The sequence below is a fragment of the Misgurnus anguillicaudatus genome, chromosome 11 (genome assembly GCF_027580225.2).
Source record: "Misgurnus anguillicaudatus chromosome 11, ASM2758022v2, whole genome shotgun sequence".
In the NCBI taxonomy this organism is placed as follows: Eukaryota; Metazoa; Chordata; class Actinopteri; order Cypriniformes; family Cobitidae; genus Misgurnus; species Misgurnus anguillicaudatus.
This window is the reverse complement of record NC_073347.2, coordinates 30,752,746-30,771,779: the sequence shown is the minus strand read 5'-3', so window position 1 is coordinate 30,771,779 and position 19,034 is coordinate 30,752,746. Positions and strand designations below refer to the sequence as shown.

At 37.7% G+C, this 19,034-nt stretch overlaps 1 protein-coding gene across 1 annotated transcript in view; it reads left to right on the top strand.

The window, feature by feature from the left end:
• The window catches only part of mertka (c-mer proto-oncogene tyrosine kinase a), a 38,021-nt gene that overhangs the window by 2,032 nt on the left and 16,955 nt on the right, over positions 1–19,034 (top strand). The window contains exons 2-8 of the mRNA XM_055170382.2: positions 98–449; positions 833–933; positions 1,017–1,187; positions 9,765–9,851; positions 10,004–10,119; positions 11,779–11,956; positions 14,352–14,497. Of these exons, the coding sequence (XP_055026357.2) occupies positions 98–449; positions 833–933; positions 1,017–1,187; positions 9,765–9,851; positions 10,004–10,119; positions 11,779–11,956; positions 14,352–14,497 (1,151 nt within the window). The remainder of the gene's footprint in view (positions 1–97; positions 450–832; positions 934–1,016; positions 1,188–9,764; positions 9,852–10,003; positions 10,120–11,778; positions 11,957–14,351; positions 14,498–19,034) is intronic.

The following is a 19,034-nucleotide window of genomic DNA, read 5'->3' as shown; positions in this document are numbered from 1 at the left end:
TACGTTCATTCTGTGCTCATTTTAGGGTATGACAGGTCAGAGTAGTCCTTCTTACTTCTTAAGAATAAAAAGTAAATAAATGTCACTTTTTTTACAGCTGGCAATTGGAAGTCTCCTATAGCTGTTGGGCACCATGGAGATTCACCTCATTGGGTTCAACCGGGACGTTCTTACCGATCGACACTGGAAACAGAACCGCTAGTGGTACCGGCTCGAGCCCCCAGTGTACATCTAACCCAGGAGGAGATCCAGCGACTGCGCTTTAAGCCCACCGTGGGTACAATCCAGCGATCGGAGGGAGCAGAGGTCAAATTTAACTGTTCAATTGACATCAATGATGTGAGCCAGGATCTGAGTATTTTGTGGTTTAAGAATGGCAAGGAAATCCTTAATGGCATGCAGACAGAAGTGTATATGCTAGGGACTGTCACAATGTTGTCTACTGTAAGGTAAGAGATTTTTATTACACCACAAAAAAACTTTAATGTATACAGATTTTCAATAATTACGATGCCCATTCTGCATTTCTTGTGTTCGTTCCATTGACAGCCTGGTCAATAAATAATGCACATTTTCAGTATCTTTTAGAGATTTTTAAACTTATATTGTCACACTCCTTTGATCATTTGGGTAATTTCGTCTTTTAAAAAAAGTATTCTTCTGCAATTTCACTTCTGGAGCTTTGGTACTATTCTGTTTTTCCTTAAATGACTGCATTGCGGATTGCTTGTGTTTTACTCATTTAATGGTGTAATTTTTTTTGCAAAAACAAAATATTAATGTCGATGTTTAACGATGTATTTTCTTTATTTGCTTTGACATTTTCTTGCAGCATTAAAAGTGTCCAGAGAGCAGATGCTGGAGAATATCATTGCAGGCTTAGTGTCAGCAACAAGATCATTGAGTCAAATCCCATCATACTAGCGATACAGGGTAAGTGTGACCAGACTAGTCTTTTAGCATTTTCGCAGTTCTTGTATTTGCGTGATGGTTTGCATGTTTTTGCTCAAATCCAGGCCTGCCGACATTCACGAAACAGCCGAGTGATGTGAACGTCACGAGAAACACTCCCTTTACGCTCACGTGTGAAGCGGTTGGTCCTCCAAACCCTGTAACCATTAAGTGGCTTCACAAAGGCAAACCATTAGAAGAAAGCAACGAATACTCCAGCACCTTAACCATTGAAGGTGAGAACATGTGTAGCTTTTTGCTGTGGTGCTCTGTCCTATAACATCAGTCTCATCATTTAAATGACTTGAATATCTTGACATTAGTCCCTTTTTTACTGGTAATTTACTGGTAAATTGCAGTTAACATGTCATGTGTGAACAGAACCTTTCCGGTAAATCAGTGCTCCCAATTTTCCAGTAAGACAGGTTGTAAGAATACCAGTAATATACCGGTAAGCGCTATGTGTGAACGAAAAATATAGGATAACCGGCATCTAGAACGGACAACACCAGACTGCGCTGACAGATTGGGCCAATCAGAAAGTTTTTTATACAGGTGACGCGTTTAGCCCCGCACTGTTTACCGACGTTTCCACACACGTGCTGCTTAAAAGTCGAGCACACCTGCAGTTAACATCCACATATCTTCACCAAAGTTGTTTAAGCTTACAATCTATTTGCCAAATTGCCGATGTCCTTAGCACATCATCTGTGAAGCCTAATGTGCAAACGCAGGTTTCGTTTGACGCCGCCAAACGCAATTTGTTTGGTCATGAGCAATTTCGCGACCGTGTGCCACAGATGTGAAAACAACAAAATACGGACGTGGATATTAAGTCATAACCTGCCATTGTTTACAAATACCACACGGAGCTCGCCGGCCGCGCACCACAGGTAACTTCTGCTTTCTCTCCGTGTTTACCGGTATTTTGATACTGATGTGTGAATGATGTCTTACTGGTAAAAAGACGGAACATCACTGCATGTGTGAACAGCACATTTTTGTATTTACTGGTAAATTAATTCTGGTAAATTCATGGTAATTTACCAGAATTACTGTGTGAAAGAGGCTATTGTCAAGTTTTTTTTTATTGTAGCAGTGTGTTTGAAATGTGCACATAGATATTGTAAAGCATATTGAGTAAACATTGGATTGAAGAATAGTGTCCTGCTTTTCTGATCTACTCAGGGAAAAGTTTTAGTTGTTGGCTTCAAAGTAGCAGTTCTGTGGATTTGAAGGCCTTTCCACATAGCAAAAGAAATCCGTCTGTGTTTAATCCACCATGTCAAATCTCGTGTTTAGAGGTGGACTTTGAGCTATGGAGAAACTAAATGGAAGTCACTTCTATGCACTTTTACTGTTGGATAGATAACATCTTATATTGATAACTGGGCAACTTTTCTGCCAAGCAGCAAGTAACCCCAGAAAATGAGCTGATTACACCGATTACATCGAGAATCATCTGATAACTTTTGGCACTTTTCCTCTTTGATTATATTACCTGGTTGTATTTGATCTGTAAACCCTTTAAATTCAGCCACGCTTATGCAAATCATGACTTATTAGTGGAGTTTGTTAAAGGGACACTTCACTTTTTTTGAAAATATGCTCATTTTCCAGCTCTCCTAAAGTTAAACATTTGATTTTTGGAATCCATTCAGCCGATCTCTGGGTCTGGCGCTACCACTTTTAGCATAGCTTAGCATAATCCATTGAATCTGATTAGACCAGGGGTCTTCAACGTTTTTTGGGTCGGGGACCCCTTAGATGAGAGAGGCATGGAGCAGGGACCCCCTAATACTAAATGTGTAAAACAGAGATATTTAAGAAAGCAGTAAGGTACGACAGGCTGCCTTTTCATATTAGGCACAACGCAAAGTGGAGTAAAGTACAACTGATGACCAATCAGAATCAAGGACTGGAACTGTTTTATAAATAGAAACAAACCATATTGTCACACAGCCATACTATATTAACATGCATAATTTTTTTGTTAAAATAGATTTTGTTTTTATATTAATAATAACAGTATTAATAATAATAATAATATAATATTATTTTAAGGTATTTGCAGTGTAATATATTTTCATTTTATTGTGAATTGGACAAGGGCTTTCAGTTTATAAAGATGAATGATTGATCATGGTGAATGGCACAAAGACTCTCTATTCTGGTGGGGATATGGAGGTTGTGCTACTTTATAGTTCTGAGGTCTGTTGCCTTGCTCGTGTATCATCATTGTCACGAGTTTGAGTAACGCAGGTTTATTTTCTGCATAGCTTCATATCAGACTCAGGAGAAAACATGCATTGAGTTTGCGCGTATCTCTTTGGGGCAACTTTTTGAGAGGCGGATTTCAACCTGACTATGAATCTTGCACAACGCACCATTACGGTGCGCGTTTCATTCATTTTTAAAATTGAGCGATAGTTTTGTCACAGTTTAAAATGCAGACGTGTTGTGGTGTAATTTGCCTGTTGAATTAGCGCTTTAAATCTGAACCGCGTGAAACAGCCGTCCAAGTTCAGAAATATAACTTAGATGAGACAATGTCGCAATGATTCTAAAATGACATTCTAAAAGAAAGACACATCCCTATAAGATTTACCTGTTTTATGATGACTTTTCTGTCGCTACTGTTGCTTCCTGAGTGGACATTTATAGTCTTTAGATATTTTATTTTGGTCCGCTGGCTAAACTGAACACGCGCCTTCAAACCTATGCGGCCACGCACGTGCACAACTTAAAGGGGACATGTAACGTTTTGTACATATATTTTACGTTTTTAACCAAAAAATAGCCTGTCGTTAAACATCATTTGGCGGACCCCCTGCAGTTCCGTCACGGACCCCCTGGGGGCCGCGGACCCCCGGTTGAAGACCCATGGATTAGACCATTAGCATTGCGCTAAAAAAAACAACTGATGGAAAATTTAAAGTTGTGATTTTCTTGGCAGATATGGCTAGGCACTATACTCTCATTCTGGCGTTATAACAAGGACTTTGCTGCTGTATCATGGCTGCTGCAGGCGTAGTGATATTATGCACTACCCCAAAATAGTCCCCTTGGTTACTTTCAATAGCAGGGGACTATTGTCAGGCGATGTGTAATATGATTGCGTCTCATGCAGCCATGGTACGGCAGCAAAGTCTTTGTTTATTACACCAGAATGAGAGTATAGTTCCTAGCCATATCTGCCTAGAAAATCACAACTTTTAGTTTCTGTCGGTCTAACTACAGAAGAGTCAAGTTTTAAATAGGAAAAATATAGAAACTCAGTGGATTATGCTAAGCTATGCTAAATGTGATACCGCCAGACCCGGAGACCAGCCGAATGGATTCCAAAACGGTAAAAATCAAATGTTTAACTCTAGGAGAGCTGAAAAATGAGCATATTTTCAAAATAGTGGAGTGTCCCTTTAAGGAACGTGTCACTATTAGATTTACATTTACGCATATGGCAGATGTTTTTATCCAAACGACCTAAGCGCTCATTATAGTTCTGCATAGGTCCTATGGTGTAGCTCGATGCATTGGTTTTCATTCATATTTCTGTGTTGTCATTTGTGTCGCAGTAGTAGGCAGTATCTACGCGTGTAACCCAAAGTAGCACTGCAACAGCCGAAGAAGTAGTAGCTTGGCTAGTAAACCCTTATGCTGTGTTCAGACCAGCCACGGTAGAGGCATCAAGCGCAAGTGATTTCAATGTTAAGTCAATATAAAGACGCATTGACGCGCATCTGGTCATCTCGTGAATGAGGCGCCTAGCACGGCCCGGTAGACGTGATTCCGCTTCATTCACGTGAGTTGAAAAATTTGAATGCAAACTAGATGTGGTAGACGCGAATTTGATGCCTCAAATGTGGCTGGTGTGAACCCACGGTTAAGAAAGAAGTTTGTGTGTATAATTTGAGAAAACAAGCAGTGATGGACGTAAATAAACAGCGAGTTTGAGTTGCACTCCTCAACTTGGCCCATCTTTGTTCTTATTGTCGTAAGTGGAAATGCCTTTAAAGAAATACATTGCAGGTTTTTTTACCTGACGCGAGGTTCTAGTAGGCCAATCACAGCGCTTGCGGTCCGCGTTGTTAAATTTGTGGCAAGGTGCGAGTCAGGCTACACACAGCCTACGCATAGCTACAGCATAGATCTTTTGTGGGACTATAAATTGGGCATTACAGTGGTATGTGTGTTCCCTGTGTACCCATCAACTTTTGAACTGTCAACACAATGAGCTATACAGTAGCAAGGTTGCTGTTACTGTTCATTTTTGATGATCCCATAGATTTACAATAAAGAAGGGACCAGAGGCGTATGTAAAGACCAGAGCCAAGATTTAAGAGGGGTGGACCTGCCTCTTCTTTCGACCCAGATACTTAGCAACCACCTATCATGTTGCAATAGCATGTCAAGATGCTTAATACCATACAGAACATTTTAGCAACCACAAAGCAATGCTATGGAAACCTTGCTCAACACTAGCATAGTGGTAGTACATTTTCCACAGAAAAACTAAATCTAATTTGTATTTGTGAAATGATTCCTGAAAATTCTTTTGTCCCAGATCCATATTTTGAGGTAAAGTTCCACGCTTGGTAATCAGTTTCTTGGCAGCCAGTGTAAACCCAAATTTTTGGTTAAAGGGGGAGTTTGAGTTATGTTGGTTAAAGTTTATTGCTTTCACCTGGTGCTATAGAGAAAGAGGGAGTGAAAGAGCTGACATCACACAAACACCTCATTCAGGAGTCCAGCCTTCCCTACTTTAGGACAGGGAGAGAAGATCAATCTTTAGCTGAAGCCGAGACTTTACACCGATAAACATGAAAGCTGCTTAATGGTTCTGTGAAGCACCCAGCCAAGATTCTTCTTCTCATTAAAAACCATTTGTGTTTCTCTCTGAGGTTAAAATACTCTTAATGTTACATTATGGGCTCTTTAGCTCAGTCTGATGGTTTCAGGTTTCATCCATTAACAGAGGACAAGTGAAGTAGACATACAGTAGATGGTCCACAGAACTGTAGAAGTTACAGCGCTCGTCTGTTTTTAATCTGTTTACTTCCTCATACAAAATTCAATTAATGTCATATATTTAATTATTGATTAACACTTGCCAAGCACCAAATGTAAGAAATTGGTTTTGGCTAATAAATGAAACAAATGAAACGAAAAAGACAAATAAAGTCAAAGATTTCATAGGGACACTAAAAACCTTTAAATGGCTTTCTGTTTTTGTAAACTGGTTTCAGAGCTTCAGGATATTAGCTCTTTATGGGGCGGTTTCCCGGACAGGGATTAGACTAGTCCTAGACTTAAACTCTTTAAAGATCTCTCCAAACTGAAAACAACTTGCACTTACATATCTTAAAATACATCAGTGCCCTTTGTTTTACCTCAAAATGCACACAGGTAATGTTTTTAGCAAGGCATGTTTGTTAAAACTTTATATTTCTTAATTAAACTAAGGCCTAGTCCTGGATTAAGCTAATCCTGGTCCGGGAAACCGCCCCTATAAATCATACAAGCTTTGACACCTTGACTAAACGCAGCGTATGTGATTTTCTGTGAAATTCAGGTTAAAGTCTTGTAATCTAAACTTAAGATTTGGAGCATCAAAGTTTGATTACACTTAATAATTTGACATGACTTTACTCAGTCAGATATCAAGGTTATATTTTAACAAAACGTTGGATGATTTTATGCAAACTGTAAATCACAAAGAAATTACTTTAGCTGGGTTTTCAGTTGCAGGGCGAGATTTTGTCAGTCTGATATTAGACTTTTAGATCAAAAATCAGATGAGCCAGTTTCTTTGGTCTGTATGTAAGGAACAATAAAGACGCTCTTATGTCTTAAAGTTGTCTAACTTCTCTTTTAGGGTGCTGTTTCTACTGGAATCATTACGAAATAATAACTTCACAGACATACAGCTTCAGATTTTCCCACATTTTCGACAACTTTGTGCTTTTCTGCACATTGGATTCGTAACGTAATGCACACATCTCTCTCTCTTTCTCAATTTCAATTTACAGGAACTATATTCCTATGATTGTGTCACTTAAAATATTGCCAAAGCATTATTAATAAAACAAGAAACATACAATTACATAAATGCAAGAACATTAAAGGAAACTGTGCTTATTCACAGTATCCCCCAGAGTTAGATAAGATAAGATACATACCTTTCTCATCTCCATGCGTTCTGTAACTCTAACTGATGCAGCCCCCGCTAACTTAGCTTAGCACAAAGACTGAAAGTGAATGGCTCCAGCTAGCAAACTGCTCCCAATAAGTGACAAAATAACGTGACCATTTTCCTATTTATTGTTTTGTGATTTGTATAGTCACACTGTGTACAAATAACAAGGTCATAAGAGACACAGACATCTTTTAACAGTATACATACTGGGAACTATATTCTCAAAAGGCGAAGCACTGCTACTGGCGGAGTGATTTGCTAGCAGCACCCGAGAAGCCCCCTGGTGAGGAGCAGAGAGTTCGGTCAGAGTTGTGAAAATCACTCCGCCCAAGTAGCAGTGCTTCGGCTTCTGAGAATATAGTTCCCAGTATGTAAAAAAATGCATGTTTAACATACTAATTTCTTTAGTATGTTAAACATGCCCAGAAAGTTTATTTCTGGAAATTATGTAATATTTCACAAAATTGGAAAGCACCCATTCATAAAGGTTTACTTTTCTACAACCAAGGAGAACCCACAATCCTACACTATATCGAATAATGACATATATTTTGAAATGATCATCACATTTCATTAGCATGGTGTTGCTTCGGCTTCTGAGAATATAGTTCCCAGTATGTATACTGTTAAAAGATTGCTGTGTCTCATATGACCTTGTTATTTGTACACAGTGTGACTTTACAAATCACAACACATAAATAGGAAAATGTTTGCGTTATTTTGTCACTTATTGGGATCCGTTTGGTAGCTGGAGCCATTCACTTCCAGTCTTTGTGCTAAGCTAAGCTAGCGGGGGCTGCATCAGTTAGAGTTACAGAACGCACGGAGATAAACTCTGGGGGATACTGTGAATAAGCTAAATTCCCAAAATGTGGGCGTGTTCCTTTAAGGTGGAATTAAGCTAAGATTTCCCTGTTATTAAAATCTGACTTTGGCCATAATTGGACGGGACTAGTTTTCCCGTAGGAGGTTTGACAAAAGGACATTTTACGGACATAGTTTGTGATTTTTGCCAAGTCTGTTTTTCTCACACAATCTTTTTAAAAATTCCTACCTACTGTATTTCGGCAGACTTTGTTGTTATTATTTCATATACTTTAAGTTCACTGTTTACGCTCAATATTCAATACTCTGATTACTCTCAACATTACCCTCAATGCCATCATACAATATGCATACTGTAGCATACTGTAGCACCAGTGGTTCTCAAACATTTCAAACATTGTGTCATGACATAAAACAATATCAAACTTATTAAAATAAACGTATTGATTAGCCTAATTTTTCTCAAGTTTGATTACACAGAATTTATGAATAATTTATTTTTTAAAATTAGAAAACTGGGACCCCCTTGCACCATCTCAGTTATATCTTATGGAAAATCAATAAATACAATGATTCTCAATAGTGTCATATTCATTTACTGTATGTGATTTTACAAGGTATTTAAAGAAATACCATGGTTCTACTTCTAAAACCATGGAATTGCAAAGTTGTTTCCAAAAACATTACACATTACAATTGTAAAATTGTTTACAAATGCTTATACCACTTTTTGTTCGTGTTGTAATAGGACCTATAAAGCTTGTGTGGGATGTATTCATAAGATGCAAGCATGGCTTTTCTCCAAACCCAATAATTTTAGGCTATGAGAAATGTAGTGTAATTGTATAGCTGCCCAGCTCTTGGCACTCATACAGCCTTCCGGTTTGTCCAACCCTTTCTGTAACCAAGTCAATTTCCATTACAGGCTTTGAAAGTTACCCATTTAGTCAGTTTGGATTATGAAATGAGCTTCAGCATGAAGGTCTTGCTACGCAAGACTAGTCTTGTGGTGACTTCATTATAGAATTGAGTTTCATTTCTAGATTTTGGCTCTGTGTAGGCTGAAATAGTGAAGTTCCTTTGCTTTCCAAGCCATTGACTCATATGGAAACTCTTTTATTAACTTGTAATTGGTATTAAATGGGGTGGTTTACTAAATATGTACCAAACCAAATGTAAAAAATTAAAACGACTAAAATTCAATAAAAAAACACAGGCTGTTTTGTTTTATTTAGTATGTTTAAAATGCCCAGAAAGTTTATTTCTGGAAATTATGTAATATTTCACAAAATTGGAAAGCACCCATTCATAAAGGTTTACTTTTCCACAACCAAGGAGAACCCACAATCCTACACTATATCGAATAATGACATATATAATTGAAATGATCATCACATTTCATTAGCATGGTGTTGTTTAAAAACAGCAGTCTCTCCCACTGACAGTCAGTGACGGACACGTTTGGCGCCAGCAAACGTATAAACAACCGAACAAACAGCTTCCTGTCTGCTCATTCGGGGAAGCAAAGTGTCTTTTGTGACGATCTTTCTGAATATGAGCAGGACAGAAATGTCCTTGCACAAAGGGATATTATAGTCGGGCTTGTTGTCATCGAGTGGCACTGAAAGACTTTGTGTGACATTCGTGAAGATGACGCAGCGCTGCATGTGATCAAAATGCGCGATTGATGCCAAACCTCCTGAACTTTGATATCATGTGACAGACCTGTAGACCTTAAATGAACCTAAAGTTTAATACTGACGTATTTCTATTTCATGTCTCGTCTCTGCAGGTGTTGATGCTCCGACGCAGTACAGCTGTGAAGCTCATAATGCAAAAGGTCTGACAGTGTCCAGAGAAGCTAATATTAATATTAAAGGTAAAGCATTTATCATTGTGAAATACTATGGAACATAAATAAAACAATACTACATATAAGACCCACCAAACAGGTGTTTAATATCAAAACCAGAATCTTCACAGGGTTTTGAATTTTTACTCTCGTTTCACATCTCATATTAATGTTTTTAGAGCTTCCTGAGAGAGTGTCAAAGGTCACTGTGGTAAAACGTGAAGCAAACAAACTCGTCTTGAGCTGGACACCAGGACACGATGGCTTCTCCCCTCTCAGAAGCTGCGACATCACGGTAAAAATCAATCCATCCCAGTAATAGGGGTTTGTCAACTTTAGCCTGAAGATTTAAAATCTTCAAAACCTGTGGGAAACATTTTGTAAAGTTGAATAATCTGCTTTGCAAGATGATAAATGTTTTATGATTTACCTCCTCCATGTACAGTGAGGAAAATGAGTATTTGAACACCCTGCTATTTTTCAAGTTCTCCCACTTAGAAATCATGGAGGGGTCTGAAATTGTCATCATAGGTGCATGTCCACTGTGAAAGACATAATTAAAAAAAAAATCCAGAAATCACAAAATATGAATTTTTTATCTATTTGTTTGTATGATACAGCTGCAAATAAGTATTTGAACACTTGTCTATCAGCTAGACTTCTGACCCTCAAAGACCTGTTAGGCTATGTCCACACGAAGCCGGTGCATTCCCTATCCGATAATTTTTTTCCCTTGCTCTAAAAAAATAATCCGTAAACACGAAACCACTGAAACTGACTGAAAGCGGTGTAGTATATATGCCGGACCAGTATGGGGCGCTGCAATTCTGCCACAGATATACACTATACACGGAGAAGAAGACTTTGAGCATGCGCATAACCAACGTATGGTGTTGTCCATTATCGCTTGTTGGTCACCACAATTGCATAGAAGCAATAGATTTTGCTGTAATAAAGCTAGTAGGCTTTAGTAGATTCTGTAGCACGAACACAATCACGTAGTCCGCCGTTATTGTTGTTACTGTTACGTGTGACGCTTCCGACACGTGATGTGATGACGTTTTCGCCTTACAAAATATATGGATTGGCTGTACAGACGAAACCGCAAGGGTGTCGGTTTCAGATTTATCCACTTTAGGACCCGGTTTCAAAAAATAGCGGATTCAGTCTCCCAAAACGGCGGATCCGTGTGGATGAAATGCCAATACGATAACAAATTTATACGTATACAGTTATACGCGTCTCCGTGTGGACAGCCCCTTAGTCTGCCTTTAAAATGTCCACCTCCACTCCATTTATTATCCTAAATTAGATGCACCTGTTTGAGGTCGTTAGCTGCATAAAGACACCTGTCCACCCCATACAATCAGTAAGAGTCCAACTACTAACATGGCCAAGACCAAAGAGCTGTCCAAAGACACTAGAGACAAACTTGTACACCTCCACAAGGCTGAAAAAGGGCTACTGGAAAATGTACTGGTAAAAAAGCAACATTACACACTAACTAGGGTTTAAAAAATGGGATCAGGAAGAACGTGACCTTTAAAAAAAAGCTCACACCAGATGGGCAATTGTGACATTTTAAACCGTTGCTTGAAAAGGTTAAAAACAAACATTTTTGGTCTATTTCATGTACAAACACTTGACTGACTTTCCCACTGTACATGCACTGGTATGCCTCTGTGCTTTTATAGTTGTGCATTGACACATCACAACAACACCAAATAATTGAATATCTTTATATGATGTATCAGGCCACTTCTTCCTCCCACTGGGTATACATGGCAAATATTTACCATAACTGTTTAAATCATGTTTTATGCGTGCTCCCACAACACAAAAAGGGAAATACGTCACATCACTTCTGCGTTTGAAAATAAGGTGGATAAATGTATACCACTGTGAGTCACTTTGTAAGCGTCTGCCAGATGTCTAAATGACAAATGTGTTCCAGGTTCGAGAGCTTGAGTTAGGAAACCCCACTAGTGTGGAACGCGCAGACGTTCCTCCATTCCAGCGTGAAATCAACAACCTCAAGGCCATGACCTGGTACAACATGAGTGTGTCCTGCTCCAATGAGATCGGAAAATCTCCGCCCAGCGCCTGGGTCCAAAGCAACACCACAGAGGGTGGTGAGTGTCCTCACAAATCTCATTCAGAAAAAACATTATTCAGATTTCTGGACCAGCTTCCTGAACTGTTTATGAATCAAATGTTTATTAAAGGGGTCATATGCTTTTTCACATTTTGTGTGTAGGGTTGATGTTTGAGCATAATATAGATCTGCAAAGTTATAACACTCTAAGCACACTTTATCTTTAACAACAATTGCTTTTTAAGAACTACAACGAAAAATAAATGACTACAATGAGTTACATCCTGGTTTTGTGACATCATAAACACCTGAATTCAAATAAGCCCCACCCCCGGGAATATGCAAAGAAAGGAGTAAGGCCTTGTTAAGCTGCTTTACAAAGGACAACAAATCGACCTTATGGTTTCTGTCTCAGGGCCTGTTTACACGAGAACGCTCGAGGGAGAAAACGTAAAAATATTTTATCTGATGTGCCTTTCGTTTACACCGCGACGGCATTTTTGGGCTTAAAAACGCAAAAAAGTTAAACCACCCTCCAGTGTGTTAATCTTAAAAACCATCTACCTTTGCGTTCCCGTTTAAAGGGTAAAAACGCAAAAGTCTGCTCACAGTGGCTCTCGTCGTGTACGCGTTTACGTCACAGGCATGCGCCAGGTCAGGAAAATAACAACAAACATGTCGGATTATTTCCATACGTCGGACCTTCAAGTTGCAATAGCAGCTCTGATAAATATACAAGAGTCTTTTCAGCAGTTGTAAGAAATATTCACAGCTAGTATTACTGATCAGGGAGGGCGCATTAACTCTTTTACCGCCAGCGTTTTTAAAAAAAAGTTGCCAGCCAGCGCCAGCGTTTTTCATGATTTTCACCAAAGTTTAATGCCTTCCAGAAAATGTTCTTATTTAAATATATATACATACAATATACCAAATGAAAGAACAAACCCTCTGCTTTCAAACAAAAAAAACCCGTTTCATCCTACCTTTAGTAGTTCCTTTGTAATCAGCTTTTGAATATGGGTAGGTTTCTGCAAAAACACCACATTTTGAGCAAAAAGCCGAGATAATTCCATTTTTGTGACGGACTTTTCATAGAGATCCCATTCAGAGCGATCTTTAAAACAGACACGGACACGCAGCCGCTTGCCATAGGGCAATACTTCCGGGTTTAAAAAGTTGCAGAAGGGCGCCACCTGGTGGATAATAATGGCGTCAATGGCGGTGAAAGAGTTGATTACCTCCATCAAATTTTTGATATGCCAATTCGTCGGAGGCAAACCAGACGGCTTTGGACAAGACCTGGGAGAACAAGGAAGAAGGTTGTACGCAGGCGTGCGGACTTGGTGTTGTTATGTGTCAGTGCTTCACATTGCCACCTAGCTGCTTGGAGTGCATATTACATCGAATATTACACACTTTTGCATCAGCATATGCACACAGATTTCCCCTCAAAACGCTCTTATTAACGCAGCATAGAAAGTGTTAACGCAACACCACTTTTGCGTTTTCTTTTCAGATCGTTTCCATGTAAACGTAGCCTCAAACGTGGTTGTGTCTAGAAGGGATACAGCTACGGCCAAAACATTGTGAAATCTTGCTGAATGAGGGCTGTTTTCATACTAATCCTACCCCAAACCTATCCCTAAAGTTACAGGGTGTGCTTCCTAGTAAACTCAGTAAGGTAAGGGGGCGGGACATTTCCGACACAAGCTTAAAGCTAAAGACCAATGACAACAGACTGGGCCTGCTTGACCAATTAAAGTGTTGCGGAAGAAGTGGGTTTCATAGAGCTAGGAAGTAACAGAGCGTTTGAGAATTAGGGTGAGAAAAGCGCTCATCCAGTGAGATTTTATGATGTTTTGGCCGTAGCTGTATCCCTTCTAGACACAACCACGTTTGAGACGGCCTGAAAAGAGCAGTGCAACAAAAATGTAAAAATATGATTTTTTTTAACAATGAGCCATGAAAAGTATTAAAGTATTGCCCAAAAACAGAATCAAGATTTTGAAAAAGGGCATAATATGACCCATTTTATTAAGGAACCTGTAGAAGTTAATGTTTACTATACTGTTTTGTTACAAACCGCCAGTAAAATGAATCAGAACTAGTAGAGGAATTCCTGTAGTATGCAATTATGTATTCCATATCCGAGTGTTTTTCGTCTGCCTTATGGGAATGGGAGTGACCTTGTTGTTAGAAAATGTTGTTCATATTGGGTGTGTCCAAGAAGGATTTCCTTTCTATTCCTAAAAGAATTGTTAAAGATATTTTCTGAGTCTGATAAGCCTCATGGCTTATGTCATGCTGCTGTAAGTTTATTATGATCTATTACAATCTGATCTCAGATGCCTTTTACATTCTTTTACTATTGTTTTTGGTTCAGTGTTGGCATTTTTCTAATAATACATTTTTTTTACTCCTGTTTTTGCCAGTCCCGTCTGAAGCTCCACAGAATTTGACTCTTCAAGTTAATAATACCATGCTGATGATTCGATGGGAAGCTCCGCCCCCCAACAAGCTGAATGGAATCTTGCAGGGATATGATATTACCATAAAACACGGCACACATACCAACAAGGTTAGTAGCGAGTTATTGATCGCATTTTGTGTCAGTTTAGTTTTTCATCAAGTAATCAATGAAATGCCAATAATAAACCCCCAGTAATGATGAACAGTAAGATCCCTTTGTTTTGAAATCTTTTAAATATGGATCTTTAGTATGTTTATTTGATATTTTACTGATATAGTCAGCTCTCATATCTTCTGAAATAATCTTGGAGGACAAATCGTACATTGCATGCTTTTGGTTAAAAAGTCAAACACCCAGAGAGAAAATACTCATTATATGATTATGATATTACATTTTACATTATTTACATTATGATATTACATTTTTTCACTGATACTGGTAGCCGATTATTCAGGCTGATATCGTTTGATAGTTTGGTGGTTATATTAACTTGCATCAACTAAATTCTGAAGATAAAATTTTCTAAATGTTATTAATTCATATAATGAACAATATTTTTTGAACATTAAACTAGCAATCTTCTTTACATTTTCTATACACCAAGCTCAAATACAATGCATTTTTCTGTTCTCCTATGATTGACAGGATATATCGGCCATGACTATTGGCTGTTTTAAAACTATTAAACTATTAAATTGCTTTTATCAACAGATACCGATTATTGGCCGATATATATCGGTGCATCTCTACATAGAAGTATAAATTGATATGATTACTATGATACATATGATGACAAGTGTCAATTTCTGGGGAGAAAATATGAGTAACAGGTAGAAGACGAAGAAACAGAAGTAAAAAAAGTAGAAGACGGCATAACCAGTGGTGTATATTTATTTAGGAAAGAACTTTTTGATCCGCTGTATGTTTTATTGATTTAGACTTCATGAATGTCCAGTCTGGTTATGCTGGTTTGGTGCTGGAGAAGCTTGTTGTCCAAAGAATAAGCACTAAAATATTGCTTGACAATGTGATTGTTATGCAAACATATACTTACTTTATATGCAAATTGACCATATTTACAAAATTTAACGTAGTTGTTCTTCCACAAATAAAAATCGATTTATTATCACCCACAGAAAGCAGCTTAGGTTTGGAGAGGTGTTTGTGCACTGTACTTGGTAGGGCTCCAAAACAATTAATCACGACTAATCATTTGCAAAATAAAAGTTTTTGTTTACATAGGTTTGTGTACTATAAAAAAATATATCTATATATCTTAAGTGCTGGGCAAAGATTAACCGCAATTAATCGCATACAAAATAAAGTGATTTATATATTTATATATTCTGTATTATATATAAATAAAAAAATTCTAAAATGAATATATGTATGTGTGTGTGGTTAAATATACATAATAATCACACACAGTACACACACAAAAAAATCACTTTTATTTTGTATGCGATTAATCGCGATTAATCTTTGCCCAGCACTAATACTATTATTATTATTATTATTATTATTATTATTATTATTATTATTATTATTATTATAAAATTATATAAATATCAAAGCTGTTTATTCTTCATTTAAGATTTGACGTAACAACAACCACATTCTCCTTAAAGGGAAAGAACTTATAAAACACAAGACATTTATGGGTCCAATAAAAGATTTTAAACTTGTTTTACATGTAGATGACAATATTGTATCACAGTTTAAAGTAAACAGCTGTGTCTCTGAAAGGCTTGTGAAAGGATAAACCTTGAAGTTCACAGTCTAAGACCTCTTTAACTCCTTTCTGTTTGATAGCCAAACCACCCTCCACATGTACTGTAATACAATAAATGCAAATAAAATGCTTTTTATTTTTATATTATTATTGCCTTTTAATATTACATTACATTGCAATACTTTTATATGCATTGTCTGAGTATGATAGATCGGGTTTTGTTTGCTAATCCATTATGAGAAAGCTTTGTTGGGTAAGATTTAAGACACCTGTTTTTGAACCAAACCTACCCAATGAGCATCTGCCCTATCTCTGAATGCCCTATGTTGGTCTTTGTCAATGGCCATTTGTGTGGGTTTGGATACACAGCATGGTCATTTATTTCTTCCTTGGCACAGTCACAATGGTTCACTTCCCGTTTATGCTCTAGTAGCAGGAAACTAAGAGTTAGAGAGTAATCATGTTTGTCATGACTCACTGCCGACTGACCTGGATTTTATGACGACACAAATAAACGACTTCGATTGACAATCTGCTGTATTCTACAGCCGTGACTGACTTCATGATCTCATACTGTGACCTGTACAAAAAACAACAGTAACTGGAAATGAGTCTGATCACAGCTGGTCTAGTGTGAACACCTGTTATCCTCTATCAACACCATGAGTACTTCAGTTCAGCTCCACAGTAAATGACCGTGGCAACATCTGAAAAAATCATATATTCTCATAAACAGAGAATTTACAGTAATACAAATTTTAAGGGGGTGTTATTAATTGGAAGTACTGTGAATAATTGAGATTAGGGTTCATCATAGTTGTGATATGAATGGCGCTATTCTAGTGGTTGGCAGGAATTGAGAGATTTTACAATTTGGAAAAACAGGAAGTGAGCTACATGAGCAGAAGTTGTTTTGAGCGGTAGTTTAGTTTTCTTTTTTGTTCAATTTTTGCAGTATCTTAATACATTTGTTCCACAGCAACTTTAGTGATAAAAGCAAAAATATCTAACTGCAAGTTGATAACAAATAAGTAAATCGCAAGTTGCAGTGGGACATTTGTAGCAATAGACACATATACATTGTATTTGTCAAAATGATAGATTTTTCTATGGCAAAAATGATTAGAATATTACGTAAAGATCATGTTCCATGAAAATATTTTGTAAATTTCCTACCATAAATATATAAAAATGTATTTATCATTTTTAATATGTGTTGTTAAGGACTTCATTTGGACAATTTTAAAAGCGATCTTCTCAATATTTTGATCTCAGCCAATTATTGTTTTATCCTTACAAATCGTACATCCATGAAAAGCGTGTTTATACAGTTTTCAAATATGTCATTAAATTGACACTTATGACTGATTTTATAGCTCATTTAGGTGTGCTGTATATTTTTATTAAATTGCCAACTTAAAGGACTTTTTGTTGCCAACTTTTTCTATATTTTACTATGTTCTTACCTAAATTTACACGAATTAATACATTCCTATCTTTCTTCAATGCGCTAACCTAATTTTTGTACAGCGCGTTGTAAATGTGTTAGCATTTAGCCTAGCCCCATTCATTCCTTAGGATCCAAACAGGGATGAATTAAGAAGCCACCAAACACTTCCATGTTTTCCCTATTTAAAGACTTGTTACACGAGTAGTTACACGAGTAAGTATGGTGGCACAAAATAAAACATGGTGATTTTTTAAGCGGATAAAAAATTATGAACTATAATGGGGCTAGGCTAAATGCTAACAGATTTACAATGTGCTGCACAAAAATTAAGTGTACGCATTTATAAAAGATTGGTATGTATTAATTCGTCTAACTGTGGATTTACACCAGATGCGAATTCAACGATTTGCGCGAGTAGATTATATACAAAGTCAATGAGGCGATGCGAATGACGTGATATGGACCACGCTTTTGTCGTGAAAACACGCACTATTCGCCTCAAACGCGTCTTCGCCCAAGTTGAAAATATTCAACTCGAGTGAAAATTTAGCATGACACGAAGTTAAATCCCGCGAGTAATCTAGAGCGAGCAACGCGATGCGATTGCACGCTTCGCGTTTGGTGTAAACCCACAGTTTAAGGTAAGAACTTAGTAAAATATTGAGATTAATGTTGACTTACATTTGATAGACTGTTCAGCATTCAGTATGTAACCGGCAACACTTGGCACTTTACAATAATGCAGATTTGTTAACATTAGTATATGCGTTAGCTAACAATGAACTAACAGTGAGCAGTGTAATCATTGCTTAATCTTTAGCCCTTTTCACACAGACATTCCGTAAAATACACGGGAAAGGCATCCGGGATTTTTCCGGGATCCTTATATTTTTTATTCATTCACACTGCCATGATTACCCGGCATTTGATGGTCCCGGAAAGACACGTGACCTATTGAAAGTCCCGCCCTCTCTTTTGAGGAGCTGAACGATATTATCTCGTTGGGATTACGCCCGGGTATTTTCGTTTATTATAGCTCAAATGAGCACGTGACGCGATATTCTTTAATGCTGCTGAATGATCTCTGTTTCAACGCAGTAAGTAACGAGCCAACTTACCTGATATCTGCTTCAGTCCAGTTTGCTGACATTTCTCGTAGTGAATGTTGTAAATCCCTTATTTTAAAGAGTTGAACCAACTTGCAACTTCATGTTGCCATGACACGCGCGTCCACACTACGGCACGTGCGTCATTGTTTATGCGTCTCATTTATAATTTCCTGATAACTGCATCACTATAATTTGCAACATTTCTCGTGGTGAATGTTTATATGCATGTTATCTCTCATTTTAAAGAGCTGAACCATAACTTTTGTTGTGATGACGCGCGCGTCCTCACTACGACATGCCCATTACGGCATTCTTTCGGCTTCTTGTTCACACAGAGGGTTATCTGTGTATCTG